This window comes from Balaenoptera ricei, chromosome 10, assembly GCF_028023285.1.
Source record: "Balaenoptera ricei isolate mBalRic1 chromosome 10, mBalRic1.hap2, whole genome shotgun sequence".
Lineage (NCBI taxonomy): Eukaryota > Metazoa > Chordata > Mammalia > Artiodactyla > Balaenopteridae > Balaenoptera > Balaenoptera ricei.
The window spans coordinates 86,361,145-86,386,776 of NC_082648.1; the positions used below are offsets into that span (position 1 = coordinate 86,361,145).

The 25,632-nt window shown below is 38.2% G+C and overlaps 1 protein-coding gene across 1 annotated transcript; it reads left to right on the top strand.

Moving 5' to 3' along the window:
• The first annotated feature begins 6,277 nt into the window (after positions 1-6,277).
• On the top strand, positions 6,278-18,677 carry SPIC (Spi-C transcription factor). Its single transcript, XM_059937386.1, has 5 exons — positions 6,278-6,337; positions 9,569-9,662; positions 11,242-11,354; positions 12,841-12,949; positions 18,250-18,677. Exons 1-5 carry the CDS (start codon positions 6,278-6,280, stop codon positions 18,675-18,677), a joined length of 804 nt encoding a protein of 267 aa, XP_059793369.1.
• Positions 18,678-25,632: the final 6,955 nt, after the last annotated feature.

Sequence of the window (25,632 nt, forward strand, 5' to 3'; positions counted from 1 at the left end):
CTTACTGGCAGCATCTTACTTGGTATACAGCATAATGTATACCAGTTAATACTTCAAAGTGACCTCAGCTATATCCAATCTGGGCATTAGAGTCTCATGATATTTTGATAACACGTGCACTTTTTTTCTTCCTTTATTTGCAAATAGATTTTTAAAAAACCCCAACAACAAAAATTTGACATGGAAAAGCAGTTGTGTAATGCTTTTTTTGTGTTTTTTAAAAACATTTTTTTCTTATTAAAAATAAACCTAGTTTTACATATTAAAACTATTTAAATTTGTATTTGTCCTCCCCTTGGCATATTAGCTTCCTAAGAAAATACAAACTTAAAAGTCAGTTGGTGGGGACTTCCCTGGCGGTCCAGTGATAACAGGACTCCTCGCTTCCAATGCAGGGGGTGCAGGTTCAATCCTCGGGGAACTAAGATCCCACATGGCACCCGGCGTGGCCAAAAAATTTTTAAAAAGTGTGAATTAAAAGTTAGCTGGTATCTGCCAATGTTCCCCAGAGACGATATCTGAAAAGCTGAATTGAGAACAAGGAGATCCCAATTCTAAACCTAACACTCACTCACTACTCACTCACTGAGTGACCTCTGATCTCCCTGGGCACCAGTTTCCTCACCGGCAAAACGGGGATAACACCTGCCCTGCCAGCCTTATGGGCTGTTGTGAGAATTCAGTGATACAATGTACTCATTCACCCATCCAACCTCCACTGAAGCCCTATGTTGTGTTATAGTGTTTTACCACCTGCTTTGGGAAAGCAAAAGACATGTAAGAATTGCTCCCTCCACCTGCCCCCCAAAGTTGGCAAAGTACTATAGCAGAGATAATGCTGGAAATGACAGAATCTTATGAAAGTATAAGGTTATATGATCGTGGTGGTTATAATGAAGATTATAGGAAAGTTGTAAAAAACTGGAGCAAAACAGTTCTGAGAACCCCTTGAAGAAAGTCTTTGAAAGGTTTCTCTCTTTTCTAACCATACCAAAGGCACTCTACAGATTTCTCTTTTAATGAGTATTTTCATTGCTAATTGTAGTTATCTGATAAAAGTTAAATACAGAGAAACTGTAAACATCATGATGATTAGTAACTGGAACCAGAAACGTCTAGGCTGTTATAGGCACACAGCTGTAACTTGGGATCCCATTAATGTGTCAGTTTCCCAAACTATTCTGAGCTCAGAGAATCCCCTCCCCACCTCGTCCCTATCAGTTCCCTACCCAGTTAACTTCTGTAGGAATGGGATGCCGCTTCTCCCTAATGAAAGATAGCTGCCCTGCTAACTGATTTTTGTTAAAACATAGGGAATTGCCACTCACAAATCGCTAGGAAAAAAAAAAATCCTAGCCAAAAGGGCCTGGAGATGAAGCAGAATCACTTGCAAGCCTGTCTTCTTAGTGAACTAGAAAGTGAATAGGCATGATGACCCCAGTAAGAGGGAGGAGACATTCCTCTTCCCTTTCCCAGGCCAGTGAATGGTTTAGGTTCAGAAGCTTCTGGGCTTCCCTGGTGGCGCAGTGGTTGAGAATCTGCCTGCCAATGCAGGGGACACGGGTTCGAGCCCTGGTCTGGGAAGATCCCACATGCCACGGAGCAACTAGGCCCGTGAGCCACAACTACTGAGCCTGCGCGTCTGGAGCCTGTGCTCCGCAACAAGAGAGGCCGCAATAGTGAGAGGCCCGCGCACCGCGATGAAGAGTGGCCCCCGCTTGCCGCAACTAGAGAAAGCCCTCGCACAGAAACGAAGACCGAACACAGCCAAAAATAAATAAATTAAAAAAAAAAAAAAAAAAAAAAGAAGCTTCTGAGGCTGGAAGGGCTGAAGTGGAGAGGCATACTTGCTCTTGGGGTTCCAGATAAAGATGTATAAAAATTTCACAATGGGTTAGCTCACCTCTGCCTGCCTAGAATGCAGTCAGGTACACCAGTAGGTGGTCAGAACTTAGCTGTTTTAGGACTAGAGACAGCCCTTGCGCAGGCTCTGTCATGGCTCTGAACACAGGACTAACAAACCAGCACTCCTTCAGCGCCTCCACGGAAACCAGGAGAGTAAATCTGCTGGCTTCCCGCCTCTCTGTGGAGCTGGGTGGCTTTTTTTTAACCAGTCCTGTGTCAGAGGAGTTTCCGCCATTGGTGTGAGAACAGGTGGGAGCTATTACAGTAATTACAGTAAATACTAGAGCCTATGGAGGATTTGTTTTCTTGCCTTTGCCTTTTTTTTTAATTTTTAAAAAAATTTTATTGAAAAAAATTTTTATTGGAGTATAGTTGATTACCATGTTGTTATGGAGAATTTTTACACAACCTGGTTGTTGGGAAGAGGCACCAGACATGGCAGGAAAGACCTGGGTTTGAGTCCTGGCTCTGCCACTTGCCAGCTGGCTGCAGGTCCCAGGTGTGGTGAAGGTCCCAGGTGTGGTAGATAGGAGCAGTTTTGTGATTAATAGCTAGCATTGGGTGTGTTTACTACTCTGTTCCTGTGCTATCTCAGTAAAACCTCTCAAGAGCCCTTTGACATAAGGCCATTAGCAAATTCTTGTTCTCATGCTTGTTCTCAGTCTTACTCCATAGATAAGGAAGCAAATTCTGGTTGAATGGTTAAAAGGCTTTGGTTGGAGTCAGGTAGAACTGGTTTGAAAGCCTTCATTTCTATCACTCACTGTGTGATCTTAAGTCATTTAACTTCCCTTGAGGCTTTGTTACTTCATCTGTAATACGGGGATAATTATAAAGCAGGACCTAACATTCGTTCAACATTTATTAAATGCTTGGACTGTCCAAAGTACATGACATGAATTCACTCAGATTTTCACAAAAACTCTATGTGGTAAGTAAAATCATTATCTACACTTTATAGAGGAAACTGGGAGGTTAAATAACTTGTCCAAGTTTACACAGATGGGTGATACGGAGCCACAGTTGGAACCCAGGGCATTATTGTGAGGGTTAAATAATCTATTATGCTGGCCTATGTAGAAGTAAATATGTGACAGGAGGACCACAAAGGATGGGAGGGGATGTAAATGGAATTATACTGTGGTAAGTTTCTTATATTATGAAGTGGTATAACAGTTTCTTATACATGAAGTGGTATAATAGTGGTAGACTTGATAAATTAAGAATGCATATTGTAACCACTAAAGATAAATGACAGAAGTATGTCATACCGTTATTTTACCATGACATTATAAAGAGCTAATGAAGGAAATATAATGAAATAATAAAATACTTATTTAATCCAAAAGAAAGCAGGAAAGGAAGAACAAAGGAACAAAAAATAAACAGAACAAATAGAAAACAAATAGCAAGGTGGTAGATTTAATCCTAACTATATCAGTAATTACTAAATTGGACTAAATACTAAAAAGGCAGAGATCATCAAACTAGGTAAAAAAGCAACACCCAACTATATGCTGCTTTAAAGAGACATACTTTAAATATAAAGACACAGATAAATTGAACATGTTGAAAGTGAAAAGGATAAGAAAGCTAGTGTGGTTAATATCAAAGGAGACTTCAAGGATTACCAGAAAGGATTACAAAAAAGAAAGAGAGAAATTTTATAATGATAAAAGGCTCAATTCATCAGGAACACATAACAGTTCTAAATGAGTCTGCATTTAATAATAGAGCTTCAAAATACATGAAATCAAAAATTGACAGAATTAAAGGGAGAAATAGACAAATCCACAATTATAGTTTGACATTCCTCTTTGTAATCTCTGTAATCTTTGTAACTGATAGAAAATGCAGAGAAAAAAATCAGTAAGGATATGGAAGATTTGAATAACATTATCAACCAACTTGATCTAATTGACATTTATCCAGCACTACATATAATAACTATAAAACACACATTCTCTCAAGTGCAAATGGAACAAGATAGGCCGTATATTGGGCCACAAAACAAGTCTCAATAAATTTCAAAGAATAATCTAGTGCAAGTTATTATTAAAATGAGGGTGAGGATTAGCTATTTGTCTCATAACCTATGGTTCTATGAATTCTACTGAGACATAACAAATTTTCTAGCACCTTCTTCCCGGTCTAGCAAAATTATTTGTTTATTAGGTTTTCAGAGGTCTTACTAAGATTAAGACCCACTTCTTAAGTCCCCTAAAGAATCGAATTATTTAAATAGAAACTGCAAAGAAAGATAAGAGCTTGAATTTCGTCTCCCTTCTCTTGGGTTCTGAAGTTCTCTATTCTCAGAAAAAGCAATTTTCCACCTGAAACTTGTCACCATAGGATTTGGACTCCACCATATCTGTTGCTTACAATTTTCTAAAATAATATCAGTTGCCACTGAGGACAATGAAATTCTGCAAAAGAGAATCTGTTGATCAGGGATCCTCTCTGTAGAGCTCTTGTTACTCAGCTCATTTCTAGAGTGAACAGAAACACTGATGACCACCCCTAAAAAGATGCTTTGTGTGTGTATTGGGTACAAATGTCTCAAGAAGCAGTCCTTAGATAAGAAGGCTTTGAAAATATTTACAATATAGTAGGAGTTCCTAAACTGGGTTCTATTGGCCTGACTGGGAGAGTTTGCCTGAAAATGTGCTGATGGCATTTTCCTGGAGAAAGAGCTCATCATAGCTTTCATCAGGTTCTCAAGGAATAGGAGCCTTACCCTCTAGAATGCTAAAAGAACAGTGTATCATTTCTTTTTTAAGTTGCTGAAAGCATTTTCATACCTTATCTTTACAAAGGACTCAACACTGCATTTCTATTTTTCATCTGTAATATACAATTGTGCCCCCAAAACATCATGTGATCATTGGTTTTGCTCAACTCTTTTTCAGGATCCATTTATTTATACCTTGCAGAATAAAACTTTGGAGACACCTGCTGGGGAAAATGTTGGCTTAGAAAATTGACTTGTTTTTTCCATTCATTTCAAACACATAACAAGCCTGTACTACTCTGAGAATCTGCTGGGTGCTATGAAGACTGCCATTGGGACTAAGAACCCTAGTCCAATGGAACCTAATCTGCGAACATAGGGCTCCAACATGGCGGTTGAGAGCGTGTGCATGAAGTCATTTGGGCCTAAATCTGGACCCAGCCCAGCCCATTTCTCACTAGCAATTGGACCTTAGAAAAAAAATCATGAAATGTCTTTGATCCTCGGTTTAGATTCTTCATCTGTGAAATGGAGGCTAAGCAGGTAACTACTATCATATGTGATTTTTAGATTCATTTGAAAAATTTTTATATTATTTTTTGGCCTTATGTGTGGATCGATCTGGACCCTCCCTCCTTCCTCTCTAACTTTGCCTCTTGGCCCCCAGACTCATTTTGCTCCAGCCCCACTGGCTTTCTTGTTTGTGCCTTGAATAAACCAAACTCATTTCCACCTAAGGCTCTTGGCATCTGTTGTTTCTTCTGACTAGAGGTGCTTCGCTGCATTTCTGCTTTTCTTTTGCTCACTCTTTCTTATCCTTGGATTTCAGCTCACACACATTCCCTTAGAATTTTTGTGACCATTCACCATGGCTGTATACACTTACTATGACCTTTCTCTTATTGTTTTCTCAGTACTTATTGTTAATAACACTTCTCTAGTTTGCTTTTTTAAAAAAATCATTTTTCCTCACTAGAACTTGTTCAGGGCTGTGGTCCCTAGACTCAGGACAGTGTCCAGCAAAGAGCTCATTTATATATATTTGTTGACTAAATGAACCAAACAAAATAAAGTGGCAAGACAAGGGCGTAGACTGGTGATGGTACAGATTAAAAACTCATCAGCATTAGCGATTTGGTTTTATACACTTGTTACTTAAACATCTACATTTCAGAAGAGGGGATGTGTGTTTACATTTGCATAATAAAACTCGGTCAAAAAAGTAATTGGTGTAGAACAATAGTCCCATATCAAAGGTGAGCTCAGATTCCAACTATGCAAAACAGAAAATCTCTCTCCCCACCCAAAACGTTTACAAAAAATTCTTAGGTGGTTTTCCCCCTGGCTAAATGTGACATCTATTAAAATGACAGAAGGTTACAGTTACTTAAGGGTGTTGCCGACCTGCGCTTCAGAGGGGAAAGTTATTTCCACCTGGACTATACCTAAATGTTAGATTGGCCTCTGATGGACAGGTAAGATAAAATGGGCAAATGGGCAGATGGATGGGCTGGGAAGGAAGCATTATAGGTGGAGGAAGTCCCCTATAATTTCCATCAGAGCCACCAAAAACCATCCCAGATAAACCTTCAAGCTAAATAAGAGAACTGGACCTGGTCTATAAATGCAGCAGCTTCAAGCATGTACAATCAGATCACTACCCAGAAGCTTCTCCTGTTTTGGAGTTGTTACTGGATCCAGGTAAGGAGGGAAGACCATAGCATGGATTCATTTCCTCCTCTTAAATGCATGGTGGTAAATAAGGTTAAGGCTGGAATGAGGAGCCTCGAATGCCAGGGCAAGGGTCTGCGCCTTTAAGATCTCTAAATAGGGCGATCAGTGAATGACATTATAAGTAAAGTGGTTTGAGAGGAAAGAGACCAGAGTGAAGGCTGTTAATAGTTCAGGCAAGAAAAGCAACGTAGGCTCCAGAATCAGGGGAGAAACAATAGGAGTAATAAAAAAAGAAAGATGGACAAGGGTTGTACAGGTCAGAGGTGCCCAGTGGGGCTGTGTAGGCCGGAGGAGCCACAAATTATGCTGGGTGGCAGGCGGGTTTCATGGTATTTGTTCTAATGCTTTTGGCCCATAGGATACAACTATTCTGTGCCTCTTCAAAATAATAGCCTCTGGTGTCCACTGGCCATATCATGAAATAGAAATAATAAAGGCACTGTATCTTTTAAAAAAATCCCCTTTTGTAGCACTTCCTTAAAAACAGCTACTTAATGAAACTCTGCCAGTGAGCTCTTGACAGTTCTGTCTTATTTCTGATATTAATGAAACAACTTGGTAAAGGGCTGAAGTGTCTTCCTGGTAAGTGTTTAGTTTATGCTTTTCAAAATTCTTTGTAATAAGTGTTAATTTTCTTCTTTGGCCTAATGAGTGTTTCTCATTGACTGCCTGTTCCAATACTAGAAATATTAAGCAATTGAAGTGATCAATAATGTTTTCAAGCTTTTTTCTTCCCTTTGGGTTTGCTACTTTTAAGAGTCATGATAGTTTTGTGGGGTATTTTAGTCAAAGAGAGTAGTCTCATTTAAGTATTTAATTCAAAGTACAACACTCACCGGAGTATGTATTTGCTTCGGTGCTTATGAGCTGAGGCATAATTAATTGAAAGTTATTGACATGGCCTTTAAAAAACATATGTACTGATAATATTCATTAGGGACTATAGCCCAAAATGTGATTTATGGATTTTCTTCTTCTTTTTTTAAAAGTTTTTGCTAAATTCTTCAATACCTCCCACATTGAGAAGCTGTATTTTTTTTCAGCTTTATTGAGATATAATTGACATATAACATTGTGTAAGTTTAAGGTGCACAACATGATGATTTGACATACATATACACTGGGAAAGGATTACCACAGTAAAATTAGTTAACACATTCAGCACCTCCCACAGTTACCTTTTTTTATGGTTTTTCTTCTCATATTCTCTTAAATGACAGTGATTTCAAAGAGCAGAATGGAATTTTGATGTTTGACATATTGTATTGCTGCGTTATGGATATGTATAATAATAGCATTAGATTATATCATCTTATATTATGCAGTGTTAAATATTATAGAGTAAACTCATTGTGTTTGCAGGATAAATGCTAAAAACTTGTATGAACGGCTTTGCTTCGTGTGCTAAATGAAATGATAAGCAATGTGGACCCACCACCCGCTCTTTCTTGTTATGTGGATTTGTTTGTTTTGTGTAGTTCTATAGAACATAAAGTTTGAAAACATTTAATGTGGGTCAGTATGATAATTTTTTATTTAAAACAAAATCTACATTACTTACAGAGGTAAGAATGTAGATAATGTAAAATTATAGACCAGGGTTCTTAACCTAGGATTTTAGGAAGTCCACGGACGGTTTTCATAGAGTCCATTTTATTTGTAATGTAAATTCACATTTCATGAGAGAAAAAGCATGTCTTTCACCAGATTCTCAGAAGTCCATATGACACCAGAAACTTAAAAAAAAAAAAAAAAATCACTGTTATAAATGGAGAGCCATGCTAAGGTAAAAAAGATTTTGATTTCCAGAACTTTTTAATACTTTAATATTTAAAAGAATTTTAAAATACTTAAACATACTCGAATTATTTCTATATTTTCATATCAATATAAATAGTTTGCATAATTAGCTCTAGCTATTTTATTTTTTTAATCTCTTTTTATTGAAGTATAGTTAATTTACAATGTTGTGTTAGTTTCAAGTGTATAGCAAAGTTATTCAGTTATACATATGTAGCTATTTAACATTTAAGAAGTTTTGTAGGACTTCCCTGGTGGCACAGTGGTTAAGAATCCGCCTGCCAATGCAGGGGACACGGGTTTGAGCCCTGGTCTGGGAAGATCCCACATGCCGTAGAGCAACTAAGCCCGTGTACCACAACTACTGAGCCTGCGCTCTAGAGCCCGCGAGCCACAACTACGGAAGCCTGTGCTCCTAGAGCCCGTGCTCTGCAACAAGAGAAGCCACTGCAATGAGAAGCCCGTGCACCACAACGAAGAGTAACCCCTGTTCGCTGCAGCTAGAGAAAGCCCACGCACAGCAACAAAGACCCAAAGCAACCAAAATAAATAAATAAATTAATTAATTAATTAAAAAAAAATTTTGTAATGACAGAAAAGCAAAAATAAAATTTTGTAGGAAATTTTTGTAGAAAGAAAATTTGTACTCATCAAAGAGAATTCAGACGGTAATTTTGGTTTATATAAGGTATATTCAGAAAATATTTTAAGTAAAGTCTTTTAATTCAGAGCAAATTAAATAGAAACACTATTTAATTTTGTTTTTTAAATATTAATCTTTTTCAGAATTGTCAATTTATTAATGAAGGATGGTAAGTTGGCATTTAAAAATCTTTACTCTTCCTCAATTTTGAAAATAAAATATATGGGCTAGATTAATAAGGGTATGAAATGGTTTGCAAAACAGTTCAATTTTAGTTCTTGGAGGCATGCTTTTGAAATTAAGAGCATTTCATTTTTAAATAATGATTCAGATTCTGTTTGATTAAAGATATTTCCTTGATCCCTTTTTCCAAATCAGTCTCCTGCTATATAACTCCTTGCTAAAAATTTATAAAACGTTGAATACTATACTATAGAATGAGGTTGCTCTCTAAATACTATGTTACAGAGCAATGGATCTCAGCCAGGGTTGATGTTGTTCCCCAGGGTATATTTGGCTATGTCTGAGACATTTTTTGTTTGTCACAACTGTGGGAGTGCTACTGGCATCTAGTGGGTAGAGACCAGGGATGCCGTTTAGCACCCTGCAATGCACAGGGCAACCCCCCTGCAACAGAGTCTTCTGTCAATCTAAAATGTCAGTAGTGCTGTGGCTGAGAAGCCCTCCTTTATATCAGGAAAATTAAGTTCTACTGGTAATTTCCTAACTCCAGAGTTCTGCAATTGTTCTAACAGGCTTGTGTTGAACAAGACAAGCTGGGTCAAGCATTTGAAGATGCTTTTGAAGTACTGAGGCAACATTCAACTGGTGATCTTCAGTACTCCTCAGGTAAAGATGTCAGTCCCCTTCCGCTGGTAGTTTGCACTTGTTTATCCCGTACTGCTAAATTGTCCCTGTCTGCTTTCCTCTCCCCTTCTGTAGCCCCAAGTTTGTTTTTGTTTTGTTTTGTTTCAATTTATTTATTTTATTTATTTATATTTTTTGGCTGCGTTGGGTCTTCGTTGCTGCGCGCGGGCTTTCTCTAGTTGCGGCGAGCAGGGGCTACTCTTGGTTGCGGTGCACGGGCTTCTCATTGCGGTGGCTTCTCTTCTTGTGGAGCACGGGCTCTAGGCGCGCAGGCTTCAGTAGTTGTGGCACGCGGGCTCGTTAGTTGTGGCGCACAGGCTCTAGAGCGCAGGCTCGGTAGTTGTGGCGCACGGCCTTAGTTGCTCTGAGGCATGTGGGATCTTCCCAGACCAGGGCTCGAACCCATGTCCCCTGCATTGGCAGGCAGATTCTTAACCACTGCGCCACCAGGGAAGTGCCCCCAAGTTTGTTATCTATATCTGAGAGTCTGTTTCTGTTTGTATTATTTTTTAGATTCCACATATAAGTGATACCATACAGCACTTGTCTTTGTCTGACTTATTTCGCTAAGCATAACATTCTCTCACTACATCCATGTTGCCACAAATTGCAGACTTTCATTCTTTTTTTTATATATAGCTGAGTAATATTCCATTGTATATATATATATATATATATATATATATATATATATATATATATATATATATATACCACATCCTCTTTATCCATTTGTCTGTTGATTGGGCACTTGGGTTGCTTCCATGTCTTGGCTACTGTAAATAGTGCTACTATGAACATTGGGATGCATGTATCTTTTTGAATTAGTTTTCATTTTCTTCAGGTATATTGAATATACCTGAATTCCTGAGTGGAATTGCTGGATCATATGGTAGTTGTTTCTTTGAGGACCCTTCATACTGTTTTCCATAGTGGCTGCACCGATTTACATTCCCAATAATAGCGTACAAGGGTTCCCTTTTCTCCACATCCTCTCCAGAATTTATTATTTGTAGACTTTTTGATGATAGCCATTTTGACCTGTGTGAGGTGATATCTCATTGTTGTTTTGATTTGCATTTCTCTAATAATTAGTAATGTTGAGAATCTTTTCATGTGCTTATTAGCCATCTGTATGTCTTCTTTGAAGAAATGTCTATTCAGGTCTTCTGCCCATTTTTTGATTGGGTTGTTTATTTTTTTTGATATTGAGTTGTATGAGCTCTTTATGTATTTTGGATATTAACCCCTTGTGAGTCACATCATTTGCAAATATTTTCTCCCATTGTGTAGGTTGTCTTTGTTTTGTCAATGGTTTCCTTTGCTGTGCAAAAGCTTTTAAGTTTAATTAGGTCCCATTTGTTTATTTTTGCTTTTATTTCTTTTGCATTAGGAGACAGATCTGCCTATGTTCTTTATCCTAAATAAATTTAACATCTCAATATAAAAATGCCAAGAGCAATCACATATATAAGCATATAAACATGCATAAGCATCACACACACACACACACAAATGTAAACTTTGACTTTGTCAGTTTCTTCCTCTGTTTTTAAATTAGATTACAAAAATTATCTGGCTTTCATCAACCACTGTTCTCATGTCAGAGGAAATTCCAACAGCTATGGTGTGCTGCCCACAGAGGAACCGGTCTACAATTGGAGAACAGTAATAGTGAGTACTTTTACCAGGGGACCAGCATCCGTCAGTAACAGGCAAATTTCCTATTTGTCCCAGCTTTCCCCTTGGTGAATTTGACGGTCAGTGTGGGGGACCATCAGTGCTGTCAAGAAGGAAACTGTGCTTTATCATTGTTCTTCATCTGACTTCAGATGGGTTTGAATGATTTCTATAGAGGAGGTATTTTAGGGTTCTCACATCAATGCTTCTCCTCAGTCCATCCGGAAAACTGCAGGAAAGTTACAGATCCCCTGAAACGTTCCCTGCACTGGCTTTACCCACAATCTTGTATTAACCTGCTCTATTTCCCCTCCCAAGCTCAGAGCTAGCTATGTGTATTGGACCAATTCATTTCTATTTTAGTAGCCTTCTGCAAATGGGAGTGTCCCCACCATCTACCTCTCCTTCCATGTGTTCTTTCACATTGTTTACTTTCTTTCTTTCTTCTTCTTCTTCTTTTTATTTATTTATTTATCTATTTATTTATTTTGGCCATGTTGCGGCATGTGGGATCTTAGTTCCCTGACCAGGGATGGAACCCATGCCCCCCTGCAGTGGACGCGCTGAGTTCTAACCACTTGACTGCCAGGGAATTCCCTGCATTGTTTCCTTGATGTGTCCCTTTTATCAAGCAGTCTTAATGTGGTAGAGTATAAATATAAAAAAAAAAAGGTTTTTTTTTCAGTTATTACCTTCAACCATACTATGTCAAATGTCCTTTTTCTGTCCCTGTAAATTATACTGTCAGGGCCTCTCCAACAAGACATTTCTTTAAAGGGGGAGTTTTGGTTCTACCTTAACCTCTCTCGCCTCCCCTTAGGGTTGCCAGGTAAAATATAGGATGCCGAATATTTTTATCTGCTAGATCTGGGTACCCTATTTCCACTTCAGCTTCCGTCCCCAACATACACTGCACAGCCTCTTGTGGTGGGGGCTCCTTGTCTGCTGGGCAAGTCCACCCGCTTCCACCACCGTGTCTAGTTAACCCATGGAGGCCCGCATCTCCATGCCATATGTAATGGTAGGAACTCAGGCTGCTTCTTCCTGCCTCTCTTGGCTCTGCCCTCCCTCAGCTGCCATCTTTCTCCTCTTATCTTCTCTTGCCAGATGGGCATCCAGTTCAGGAATGGAAGCCCATCTTCCCTTTTTGCTGGCGCCTCCATTTCTACTAATGATTCTTTTGGATCTTTCTTGCTGGGCATTTTTAGGGGAAAGGAGGGAAGCAACCCACTCTCCTTCCTCATAGGGAGGGGAAGATACAGAACTCCTCACAAAGCCTCAGATTACCCCCTGTCCCTTGGCCCTCTCCATTTATGGGTTTGATGCTAGCTCTGCCCTGGGAGACAGCAGTTGAAGGTGGTGATTTTCAGAATTTGAGAGATGCTGAACACTCTTTTTGCCCTCAGCTTTTGACTTTGGCCACCAATTGGGGGGCCACACGGGAAGTCCCACTTAACATCCTGATACATTATTTATATAGAACAGTGCTGCGGACCTCTATTTTGAAGGAAATATTCATCAGTCTCTGCAGAACATCCCTGAAAACCAGCTGGTGCAACCTACACTTCTCCAGCAAAAGGGAGGAAAAGGTATGTGGATCCATTACCCCTTGCATAGGTAAAAGAGTCAGATCTTCATCAAAGCAGCTTTAAGGGAATTTCATATCTGAGTTTGGAATTGATTTGCAAAATATTCGCTTCTCACAATTGAGAGTAATTTAACTCTGACAGACAAACTACTCCAAGCTGTTTATCTTGGGTGAGCTTTCCTATAGCTTCATAGAGATGTTGTAAAGGTGCAAAGTGTCACTTCACTCAAATAAATCTGTATTCAAGAATAAGGTGTAAGATATGGAGAACAAACTAGTGGTTACCATTGCGGGGAGGGGCAGTATAGGAGTAGGGGATTAAGAGGTATTATGTATAAAATAAGCTACAAGGATATAGTCTACAACACAGAGAATATAGCCATTATTTTAGAATAGCTTTAAATGGCATAAAACCTTTAAAAATTGTGAATCATTATATTGTAAACCTGTAACTTATATAATATTGTACATCAACTATACTTCAATAAAAAAGGAATAAGATGTATAAATTTTAGGTATAGAAGGGGGAACTTTTCCGTAAATTATTTTAGCAATCTTATTTCAACTGTGAAGCCCTCAGGATAGAAGTCATCTCTATTAAGTTTTCCACAAAAAACAAGTTCCATAATAACTTTATTTCATAAATTTGAAATCCTGATTTCATAAATGAAGATGATCTCATCTAACAGGTAGGCAAAAGTGTTAAAGCAGGATAATAGCCTCTGTTGGCTAAGATGTGGGCCACACACATTCACGTGCATTATTAAAGAGAGTATAAATTTTTACAAAGTTTTGTAAGGCAATTTAGCAATACCTACCAAAATTTTAAATGTTCATATCTTTTGACTCTTAGTGACTATATAACTCACTTAGTGGTTGAGTGTGAACTCTGGATTGATTATGTGAGCCTGGCCAAATCACTTACTTAACCTTCTGTACCACAGTCTCCTTATTCAAAAACAAACAAACAAATAATAATAATTGTACAGACATTGTAAGATTGCTATAAAAATTAAGTGAGAAAATCCACGTAAAGCATTATGCTCATAGTCTGGCACTATGGATATTTCCCAAAATACCTTAGATGCATGTGTGTGCACATATATGTATTAGGATGTTCCTTGCAATGTTGTTTGTGATAGTAAATTACCTACGATATACAAAGATGTATAAGATGCATCCCAATTTTATAGTGTAATTTAAAAAACGATACCTTATCATAGCTACTTAAAATTATTATTTTTTTAATTTTTATTTTATTTTTTATTTTTTAATTGAGGTATAGTTGATTTATAATATTAGTTCCAGGTTTACAACATAGTGAGTCAAAATTTTTATAGCTTGTACTGCATTTTTATTATAAAATGTTGGCTATATTTCCTGTGCTGCATAGTATATCCTTGTAACTTATTTCTTTTATACATAGTAGTTTGTACCCCAATGTTGCTCCTTAATTTTCTACCCCAATTTTGCTCCTCCCTCCTTCCCTCTCCCCACTGGTAACCACTAGTTTGTTCTCTATATCTGTGAGTCTGTTTCTATTCTGTTACATTCATTTGTTAATTTTAAATTTTTTTTTCGTTTATTTTTTAGATTCCACATATAAGTGATAACACAGTATTTGTCTTTCTCTGTCTGACTTATTTCACTTAGCATAATACCTTCTAGGCCCATCCACTTTGTTGTAAGTGGCAAGATTTTATTCTTTTTTTTAATGGATAATATTCCATTGTATCTGTATATACATCTTCTTTATCCATTCATCTGTTTATGGACACTTAGGTTACATCCATATCTTGGCTATTATAAATAATGCTGCTATGAACATTGGAAAGCATGTAACTTTTCAAATTAGTGTTTTCATTTTCTTCGGATATATACCCAAGAGTGGAATTGCTGGGTCATATGGTAGTTCATTTTAGGTTTTTTTGGCCGTGCCATGCGGCACATGGGATCTTAGCTCCCCAACAAGGGATTGAACCCAAGCCCCCTGCATTGGGAGCGCGGAGTCTTAACCACTGGACCGCCAGGGAAGTCCCTGGTAGCTCTATTTTTAGTTTTTTGAGGAATCTCTCCACTGTTTTCCACAGTGGCTCTACCAATTTATATTCCTACCAACAGTGTATAAGGGCTCCTTTTTCTCCACATCCTTGCCAACGTTTGTTATTTGTGATTTTTTTTTTTAAATTATAGCCATTCTGACAGGTGTGAGGTGATATCTCATTGTGGTTTTGATTTGCATTTCTGAATCTTTAGCGATGTTGAGCATAAACATCGCACAGATTTGCACGTGCCTGTTGGCCATCTGTACGTCTTTGGGAAAATGTCTATTCAGGTCTTCTGCCAATTTTTTAACTGGGTTGTTTGTTTTTTGATATTGAGTTGCATGAGCTATTTACATATTTTTGATATTAACCATTTATTGGTCATATCATTTGTAAATATTTTCTCCCATTCAGTAGGTTGCCCTTTTGTTTTGTTGATGGTTTCCTTTGCTGTGCAAAAGCTTTTAAGTTTAATTAGGTCCCGTTTGTTTATTTATTTATTTTTTTTCATAAATTTATTTATTTTATTTATATATCTTTGGCTGTATTGGGTCTCCGTTGCTGCGCGCGGGCTTTTTCTAGTTGTGGCGAGAGGGGGCTTCTCTTCGTTGCGGTGCGCGGGCTTCTCATTGCGGTGGCTTCTCTCGTTGTGGAGCACGGGCTCTAGGCACACGAGCTTCAGTAGTTGTGGCACGCGGGCTCAGTAGTTGTGGCTCGTGGGCTCTAGAGCGCAGTCTCAGGAGTTGTGGCGCACGGGCTTAGTTGCTCCGCGGCATGTGGGATCTTCCTGGACCAGGGCTTGAACCCGTGTCCCCTGCATTGGCAGGCGGATTCTTAACCACTGCGCCACCAGGGAAGCCCCCGTTTGTTTATTTTTGCTCTTGTTTCCTTTGCCTTAGGAGACAGATCAAAAAATATATTGCTACAATTTTTGTCAAAGAGTTCTGCCTAGTGCTTTGTTTCCTTCTAGGAGTTTTACGGTTTCTGGTCTTACATTTAGGTCTTTAGTCCATTTTGAGTTTATTTTTGTGTGGAAAAATCTTCTAATTTCATTCTTTTACATGTAGCTGTCCATACTTAAAATTATTTTAAATGAATATTTTTTGAGATAACTAGTTTTGTTCTTATAAAACAGTATACTGTATCCTAGAATTATAAAAGTCTAACTATGCAGTAATATTCTAATCCAGCAAGGAATAATGTATAAAATCACATAAGTAAAGTAAATCTACTGAATATTACTGTTGAATATTAAATAATGGTAGTAATTTAATATGAGGACAATAACACTTCTACCTCTGTCACCTATTTTTTTTTTTTAAACAAACAAACCAACTAGCTACTAAATCCAGGGTGTGCCGCCTGTATCTTTTCACTGATGTTTCCGGCTGTGGATCTTTGCCATTAGGGAATGTATCATTTACCATTTTCTGTTTTCAGAGCTTAGTCTTCCACCTGAAATAGTGATACATTTAAAACAATGAAATTTCAAAATACTTCGGGAATTCATTATTGAGAGAAAAATAGTACATGCATTAAAATAGAACATATATAGTTATTAAAGAGCAAAAGGCATACTTTAAGTATTGAAACAGAAAGCGCTCTAAATACATTTTGGTTTTTGTTTTAATCCTTTTTAATCCCATAATTCAAAAGTAATAATGCTCATTATTAAAAATTCAACTGATTCAGAAGTATGTAAAGAATAAGTGAAAAAATGTTCTTCCTTCCCATGCTATGCCCCACAAGTAAGCTTTGTCAACAGTTTAGTATTTCCTCTATCTATAGGTAATCTCTATATTGTTCTATGACTTATTTAAGATATATTATTCACTGGAAAAAGTACAAAATACTGTGATACCATTTTTAATTTTTAAAGGATATGCATATGTTTATATATGCAAAACATAAATTATTTTCTAGAAGTATGTAGGATAGATTGGCGTTTTTACTTACCATTTGTGCTTCTGTTTGAATTTTTTATCATATAATACTTTTAGTTTCAAAAAGTAAAAATTTAACCATTTTTTTTCAAAATTGAAAAACAAACTTTTAAAGATGAGGATCCATTATAATTGATTTGACCACTGGGTGAGAGCCAGAGAACTTCTTTAAGGCTGTGACTTTAATTCATGTTGTGTTTTTTGGTAAGTCCCTTTCATTTCTCAATTCATAAACTCAAGATAATATAACGCAAAAGATAATCTTTGTAAAAACCTTTGAGGTTTTTGGATGAATGATGACAGATGCATGAGTAATACACCCCAGAGACTGTTTAAAGCAGTTTGAGAATCCACTATTCTACTTTCTCAAGGGGAAAATGGAATTTGGCTGTGGAGCTTTTAGCTACTGACAGATCTGGTGGGACATGGTATTTACAGGCCAATTCAGAAGTCACAAAACCGGTTGTCACCTTTGTTCTCCAATCCACCAAACAAGCAAAAACCATAGCAACAAATCTTCCCAAAGCTTACTTTCTAGTTATTCTGAAATATAAAGGGCTGTGCTCCTAAAAGAGATGAAAAACTCTGGCAGTACCATTTTATTTCACAGCAATGAAAAAAATACCACAATGCTCATTGTCATTGATCACTAATAATGTCAAAATGTCATGAAGATATTTTGGCATTTCGACTCTGGTTTTTTTCTATTCTTTATTTTTTCAAGTAGTTATGCAGAACCAGAGTTAGCATTTTTACATGTCTGTTACTGATTTCATTTATGTTTGCACACTGTTTTACATTTTGCAAAATACATTCATCTTCCTTACCTCATTTGACTTAACTTATTTGAATAAAGCCCCTTCAAATGAGTTGCCTTTTGGAAATGGCTTTTGAGACTTCTCTTTAAAACCACTAAACTTTGCAGTCCGTTTTGCTCAGTCTTGTTGTTCTGTAGACAGTTTAACATACAACATAAAATTAGACGTCAAGATTTAACTGTGGCAAAAGACCACATGATAAATGGGAGACTCGAGTAGAGAGGCGCCATGCTTCCCTTCTCCAGTGAAGGACGGTACAAAATTTTGGACAACTTCCCTAACAAAGAAAGGTTCAGTTGAAACTGCAGTAGGCCAAATAGACCCTTGATTTTCAAGTCCCATAAAATGATACCATAAATGCATTCTAAGGGGTGAGTAGGAAGAAAACCAGTCCCAATGCAACTTTGAATTCTGTAGTCACTCAACAAACCCTTCCTGAGGATATTCCTTGTGTAGAGCCATGGTGAAGTATGACATTGTTTTCCTCTATTTTAGGCAGGAAGAAGCTCCGACTGTTTGAATACCTTCATGAATCCCTGTGTAATCCCGAGATGGCATCTTGTATTCAATGGATAGATCAAACCAAAGGCATCTTTCAGTTTGTATCAAAAAACAAAGAAAAACTTGCCCAACTTTGGGGGAAAAGAAAAGGCAATCGGAAGACCATGACTTACCAGAAAATGGCCAGAGCACTGAGGAATTATGGAAGAACTGGGGAAGTCATCAAAATCCGGAGAAAGTTAACTTACCAATTCAGTGAGGCCATTCTCCAAAGACTGTCTCCATCTTATTTCTTGGAAGAAGAGATCTTCTACTCACAGTATGTTCAACCTGATCAAGGATATCTCAGTTTAAATAACTGGAATGCAAATTATAATTATACATACACCACTTACCATGATCTAAGTCACCCTGATTGCTAAATATACTCATACATCAAAATTTTCTGGCATCAGAAATCCCTACAAGATTTAGGATTTTTCTCTGAAAGCAAATACTGAAAAACAAAACAAAAAACCCAAACTTCATTATTGCTATCTTTTATGAAGTAGCGTATAATCTATACTAACTTGGTGAAAAATTTTGCCAGTGAACAACTTTAAAATGATCAAGTCCCATTTGAAAATATAGACTAAATGTCCTTCCTTTTACTATTGTCTATGTAATACTTCCTTCTAGATTAATAATGCTAGTGGAGATGCTTTGATTTACATATTGATTTAAACATTATTTTCCTGTCATACACTCAGAGGAAAAAAAAAATCATTCTAACATGTATCCAACAGCTTTAGCAACAAAACAAAAAATGATTGCCTGTGTTAGTGTTCCTGCTAAATTACATTCATGGCTTTAAAAATTTCAGTGACTAAAACTAGAACTACCATATGATCCAGCAATTCCACTCCTGGGTATACATCCAAAGAAAATGAAAACACTAATTTGAAAAGCTATATGCACCCCAATGTTCACAGCTGCACTTTTTTTGGCCACACTGCACAGCTTGCAGGATCTCAGTTCCCTGATCAGGGATTGAACCCAGGCCTCTGCAGTGAAAGCGCAGAATCCTAACCACTAGACTACCAGGGAACTCCCATAGCAGCATTATTTATAATAGCCAAGATATGGAAGCAACCTAACTGTCCACCAACAGATGAATGGATAAAGAAGATGTGGTATATATACACAATTGAGTACTACGCAGCCATAAAATAAGAGTGAAATTTTGTCATTTGCAGCAACGTGGATGGACCTGGAGGGTATTATGCTTAGTGAAATAAGTCAGGGAGAGAAAGACAAATACTGTATGTTATCATTTATATGTGGAATCTAAAAATTGAAACAAATGAATATAACAAAATAGAAACAGACTTAAAGATATAGAGAACAAATTAGTTATCAGTGGCGGGAAGGAAGGAGGGAGGGGGCAAGATAGGGGTGGAGTTTTAAAAGGTACAGACTACTATGTATAAAATAAATAAGATACAAGGATGTAATGTACAGCACAGGGAATATAGCCAATATTTTATAATAGCTTTGAATAGAGTATAATCTAGAAAAATATTGAATCACTATGTAGTACACCTAAAACTAATATAATATTGTACATCTGAAACTGATATTGTAAATCAACTATATTTCTATAAAATAAATAAATAAAAATTAAAAAGTAAAAACTTTAGTGGCTATTCTGAACCTATCTTTTTTCTGCACTTCAGACCTCATGGTCTGTAACGCTGCGGCGCTAAAGACACGATGGTCTAGGGAAAATGCCACTTATAAACTCCAAAGTTACACTTCCCACAAATCATTTCCTTGCATTTCTCTCTAGCTTTGGGTAGATCCAGGAGCTAAAGTTTCTTGCTCTCCTGCCACTCAGCCACGGGGAGGTGCTCTTGCACCGTTACTTCTCTGGCCCAGACTTGGGCCATGATCTCTTCCTTCTTTCCTTGAACTAGCCCAGCTAAACCAGATTGGAACAGTTGGAGGAAAAAAAAAAAAAAGAAAAGAAAGACTTTGATAAAAGATGGAGGCTAGCAAATAATAAACCCTAGAGAGGAGCCAGGATTTAGGCAGTCTTTCTTGGAAGCTATGGTTTATCCTCAACATTCCATAAGAAACCCTGGGAAGAAACCCTTTGTTTCTTACTTGCTGCTTGGCAGGTTTATGCATATGCCATCTGTATTACCATGAAACAAGAGAGCTTCCTTGACTATATGGGCCATCTTCAGTCCAGACCAAGAGGGCCTGGCCAGCAGGTCAAGAGCTCCTTGGAGTTTGCCCTATTAGATTTTCAGCACTGGGACTTCCCTTGTGGTGTAGTGGTTAAGAATCCACCTGCCAATGCAGGGGACATGGGTTCAAGACCTGGTCCAGGAAGATCCCACATGCCGCGGAGCAGCTAAGCCCGTGCGCTGCAACTACTGAGCCCGCGAGCCACAGCTACTGAGCTTGCGAGCCAAAACTACTGAAGCCCGTGTGCCTAGAGCCTGTGTGCCTAGAGCCCGTGCTCCGCAACAAGAGAAGCCACCGCAAGGAGGAGCCCATGCACCTCAACGAAGTATAGCCCCTGTTCGCCACAACTAGGGAAAGCCTGAGCGCAACAACGAAGACCCAACACAGCCAAAAAGAAAATTAATTAATTAATTAATTTAAAAAATATTTGCAGCACTGCCATGATCGTATAGTGGTTAGTACTCTGCATTGTGTCCAGCCTTCCCAGTCTCCCCTTTTCTTTTGTGCCCTCCTCCAGGGACTCTTAAGAAAGAACATGGTAGACCCGGAGTGACTAAATGGAGGCTAACTCAATATTGGCCGCATGTAGTCTGAGTTTGCTATAGGCAATCTTTGTGTCCTCCCAAAATTCATGTTGAAACCTAGTCTCCAGTGTGATGTTATTCGTTGGTGGGATTTTGGAGAGGTGATTAGGTCATGAAGGTAGATCCCTAATGAATGGGTTTAGTGTCCTCATAAAAGAGATCACAGAGAGCTCCCTTTCCCCTTCCACCATGTAAGGGTACGAGAAGACGGTTGTATGAACCAGGAAGTGGGCCCTCAGCAGACACTGAACCTGCCAGCACCTTGATCTTGGACTTCCCAGCTTCCCGAACTGTGAGAAATAAATTTCTGTTGTTTATAAGCCACTTGGTCCATGGTATTCTGTTAGACCAACCCGGACAGACAAAGAAAGTTTCAATTAGTGCTAAAATCAATGTAAGACTCAGCTTTTACACTCATTCTCCCGCAAAGAAAATAGGCTTGATACAATATTAATCAAGCACATAAATTTTACCAAAGATTTGAAAGAGGAAATGGTGAAGAGGGTTTACAACAGAAATCATTCAGCCAACAAATTAATAAAATTCTATCAACATTTTACCTCATGCCACAGTCCCTCCTATACCCCATGCAAGCCTGAGGGGTTCATCTTGACAATTTTCCCAAAAGCCCCCAGTCAGCATCAACTCTCTTTTCTACAGAGAGTTATACAGAGTTGCTTCCTCTTGGGCAAAAATCTGGGCTCTGCCTTTTACCTTAAATACATTGATCAAAGCCCATTTTCACAAGCAAGTTCTTGTAAAGATGCTCATACTATCTGCTCAAAGACTAACCCTCTCCATATATTACGGGAAATGTTACTCCCTGCCACCTCCCAAGGACAAGGAAGAGAGACTTCTTAGCCTTTAATCATGGTCCCTCATTTTCTGGTATATGAAATCCCATCCTCCGTCTTGTCACTTTCATCCAGTTGAACAGATGAGTTAAACTCTTCTCTAGTGAGCAGGAGTTCCAAGAAGCAAACTCTATCCGGTTACAGTACATCCCATGGGCAGCTTCCCATTATTTGGTCTTTTGGCCCAGGTATTAAGCATGAAATCTTTCCTTCTTTTAAATCACAGGATCCTCCTCTGGGCTTTGGTCCTGGAGCTTAATGGTTCTTCTGGCTAGTTTATCCTCTTTTCTCTCTTCAGTTATTCCTATTCATAAGGCATAAGTAAGGGCTGAGAATATTTTCTTTTTCCTCATCCCAGCCGTTCTGTGGAAACATTCTATGGGACAGCCTTGCTCAAAGCCATCTCCTTTACTCAATTAAGGAAAAAACCAAAGGCACAAAGTGGATGGCAGCATTAACCACAATACATAAACTGAAAAATAGCTAAAATAAAGTCCTTTCTTTCTTTCTGCCTCTGTTCCCTCCTTTCTGTCACCCTGTGCCTGGTAGAATATGTTGTGCTCTGGGTATCCAGTGCTAAGTGAAACAGATATTGTTCCTCTGTTATGAAGCTTCAGTTCTATCAATATTTAATCAAAGATTTATAAATTCTATCATTATCTAACCAAAATGTACTTAATGGCTTACTGATGAGCAATTTCTTGATGAATTGGGTACACATATGTAGTAAAGTATGTAAAGTGTATTAATATGACAGCATTAATTATATCTAAACTTAACTGTACAGATTAATGTATATACCCATATAACCATCATCCAGATTAAGGTACAGAAACATTTCTAGCACCCCATAAATTTCTCTCACTTCTCTTCCCAATCTATGCTTACCTTCTTGAACATCATATAAATAGAATTATACAATATATACTCTTTTGCATCTGGTTTTATTTTCCTCAATATAATGTTTATGGAGTTTATCAATGTTGCAGGGTATACCAGAAGTTTATTCTTTTTCATTGCTTTTCGACTGCTGACTTTTAAAGGACAGTACCAATTTTTTTTTTACAGCCCTGATACTTCTTTTAATTTTCAGACTTTATAAATATAAAACAGACCCTGATTATTCCCACACTCACATGGATAGTGTCGCTTTACTATCAGACATCATCCATACCTGTTCTTCAAAGATCTGGAATGACTTTTATACATTCATATAGCCACCACTTTAGTTTATATTTAGATACTTTGGTTCATATATTTTTTCCAACTCATATAATCTGGGTGGAATTTGATTTTGTATTTTGATGGTGTGGATTCTGATAGCAAAGATTTTAATGTAAAATAGGCTTTAAAATTTTACTCCTTTTTCATACGTTGATGAATGTTAATGAAAACATTTTAAAAAATTTATTTATTTTAGGCTGCGTTGGGTCTTCATTGCTGCACGTGGGCTTTCTCTAGTTGCGGCAAGCAGGGGCTACTCTTCACTGCGGTGCATGGGCTTCTCATTGCCGTGGCTTCTCTTGTTGCAGAGCACGGGCTCTAGGTGCGCGGGCTACAGTAGTCGTGGCTCACGGGCTCAGTAGTTGCGGCTCGCGGGCTCTAGAGCACAGGCTCAGTAGTTGTGGCACATGGGCTTAGTCGCTCCATGGCATGTGGGATCTTCCCAGAGCAAGGCTCGAACCCGTGACCCCTGCATTGGCAGGCGGATTCTCAACCACTGTGCCACCAGGGAAGCCCCAGGAATTTCTTATTGGCTGAGGCTTGGTCATGTGCTTATGCTTGGCTGCAAACAAGGCTAGAAAAGTGACTATCTAGAACTTTCCATTCTTATACTGGGAGACTGTTTCTGCATCCTATCAAGACTCATAAGTTCAAGAATTCCCCAAACATAGAAAAGGGGTTCAGATGCTGGGCAGCCAAAAGAATGACAAAAGTTCATTAGAATTTTAAACTACAATAACAAGGATCAGAGCATGTATAGTTTAATTTTAAAGACCTTTGCCCTACCTGGCTAATCTCCAAAAATACTCTTTGTTCTTAGTACTTCTGTGGTCGCAGGAATTTAAACAGTTTCTAAACAACTTTTCCTTATCTTTCTGAGAAGGCAATTTCAGCACGGTATTTAAGTTCTCTAGATATCAAGCAATCTTGTAACATATTTCTATAACCAAAGCTAATCTAAGAAATTAAATCCCATAATTTGTAACTTCCACAGTATGGAGTCTTTACTCAAATCTGTTTTCCTTTGTTCAGGGAATTCGTATAATGTTCCAGTTTCATGATTTAGTTTCATTGAGATTGTCCGAAGAGCTAAAACTAATATAATTAACCAGTTACAAGTATAAAGGTTAACTGATATTCTTTTCCCAAGAGCATTTTTCTGATTGCCAGAGCTGGCCTTGAGGATGTGAGGAGTACACTGGAAGTGCTCAGAGCTCAGTGGTGTCTTAGGACCAGCTCTCAACCAATGAAGGTTGGGGGCTGGTAGATACTTACCTCTGCTTCTTCACCTCTTAGTTAGAATAATGCTGAGATGCGTTCTTACACTTTCCTATTCCCCTAATGCTGTTTCCTGGAACCACCTCTCAAACTACTAACATTCACCTTCTTGTCTCAGTTTTGGCTTCTGGAGGAAGGGGAGGACCCAACACAAGCCATTAAGTGAATCAAATTACTTAGGACACTCAATTTTATCAATTATGGCTGAGAACAGTGGACCAGCAGTTAGAACTTACTAGAATACTAGTATGTTTGCTGTCTCCTCTCTCTCTCTTCCAAGCAGGCTATGCCATGAGTCACGCTGGGTGTTAACGGCCCCATTTGATAGATGGAAAAACTGATGCTGGAAGAATTTAAGTATCTTTTCTAAAGCCACCCTGCTAATGAGTGTCCCACTGTGAATTTGAACTCAGGTCCATCTAATTCTTTCTACTATGCCATACCATCTGCTGATGTCAAGACCATCTTAAGTATGCATGAATATAGGTTCTCTCCTGTGCCAGTGCTAGATCTTCATAACACTATCATTTTGCAGAAAAGCCTTTGCTAAATTTATTAAATGCCATTAACAAAAATCATATATAAAATCACCACCTTCTCTCCATCACTGTTGATGGGGGTGTATATTAGTACAATCTTTGGAGGACAATGTGACTATATTAATCAAAGCTTTAAAACACATAGCTAAAAATTACCGTATTTTTAATTTATATCAAGGTTCTGATGTACAGAATTTAAACTTCAAATAGTTCTGAAAGGCTTATAATGGGAAACAACAGAACCCTCCTCCAACCCTTTCCTCTTCCAGGCAAACACGTCACATTCTTTTAGCTGTTTCTTCTGTATTTACGACACATGTCTAAATAAATGTCATTTCTGCTTTTTTTTTTTTTTTTGGTTTCCCAACTTTACATATTATCAATTGACATTATCAACCTGCCCCCACTTATAGGATATCAGGCTTCCTCTCATTTTGCTAAGGCACATCTTCAAAGAGCTTCTTTTTTCTTTCTTTTTTTTGAAGTTTATTTATTTTATTTATTTATTTTTGGCTGCCTTGGGTCTTCGTTGCTGCACGCGGGCTTTCTCTGGTTGTGGTGAGCGGGGGCTACTCTTCGTTGCGGTGCACAGGCTTCTCATTGCGGTGGCTCCTCTTGTTGCGGAGCATGGGCTCTAGGCACGCGGGCTTCAGGAGTTGTGGCTCG

What these genes read in the sequence shown, in the direction of transcription:
- SPIC (XM_059937386.1), top strand. Translation starts at nt 6,278, where the DNA reads ATGTACAATCAGATCACTACCCAGAAGCTTCTCCTGTTTTGGAGTTGT. An exon ending in TGATCTTCAGTACTCCTCAG is followed by an intron (nt 9,663 to 11,241) that starts GTAAAGATGTCA and finishes TTTTTAAATTAG; the next exon opens with ATTACAAAAATTATCTGGCT. An exon ending in ACAATTGGAGAACAGTAATA is followed by an intron (nt 11,355 to 12,840) that starts GTGAGTACTTTT and finishes TTATTTATATAG; the next exon opens with AACAGTGCTGCGGACCTCTA.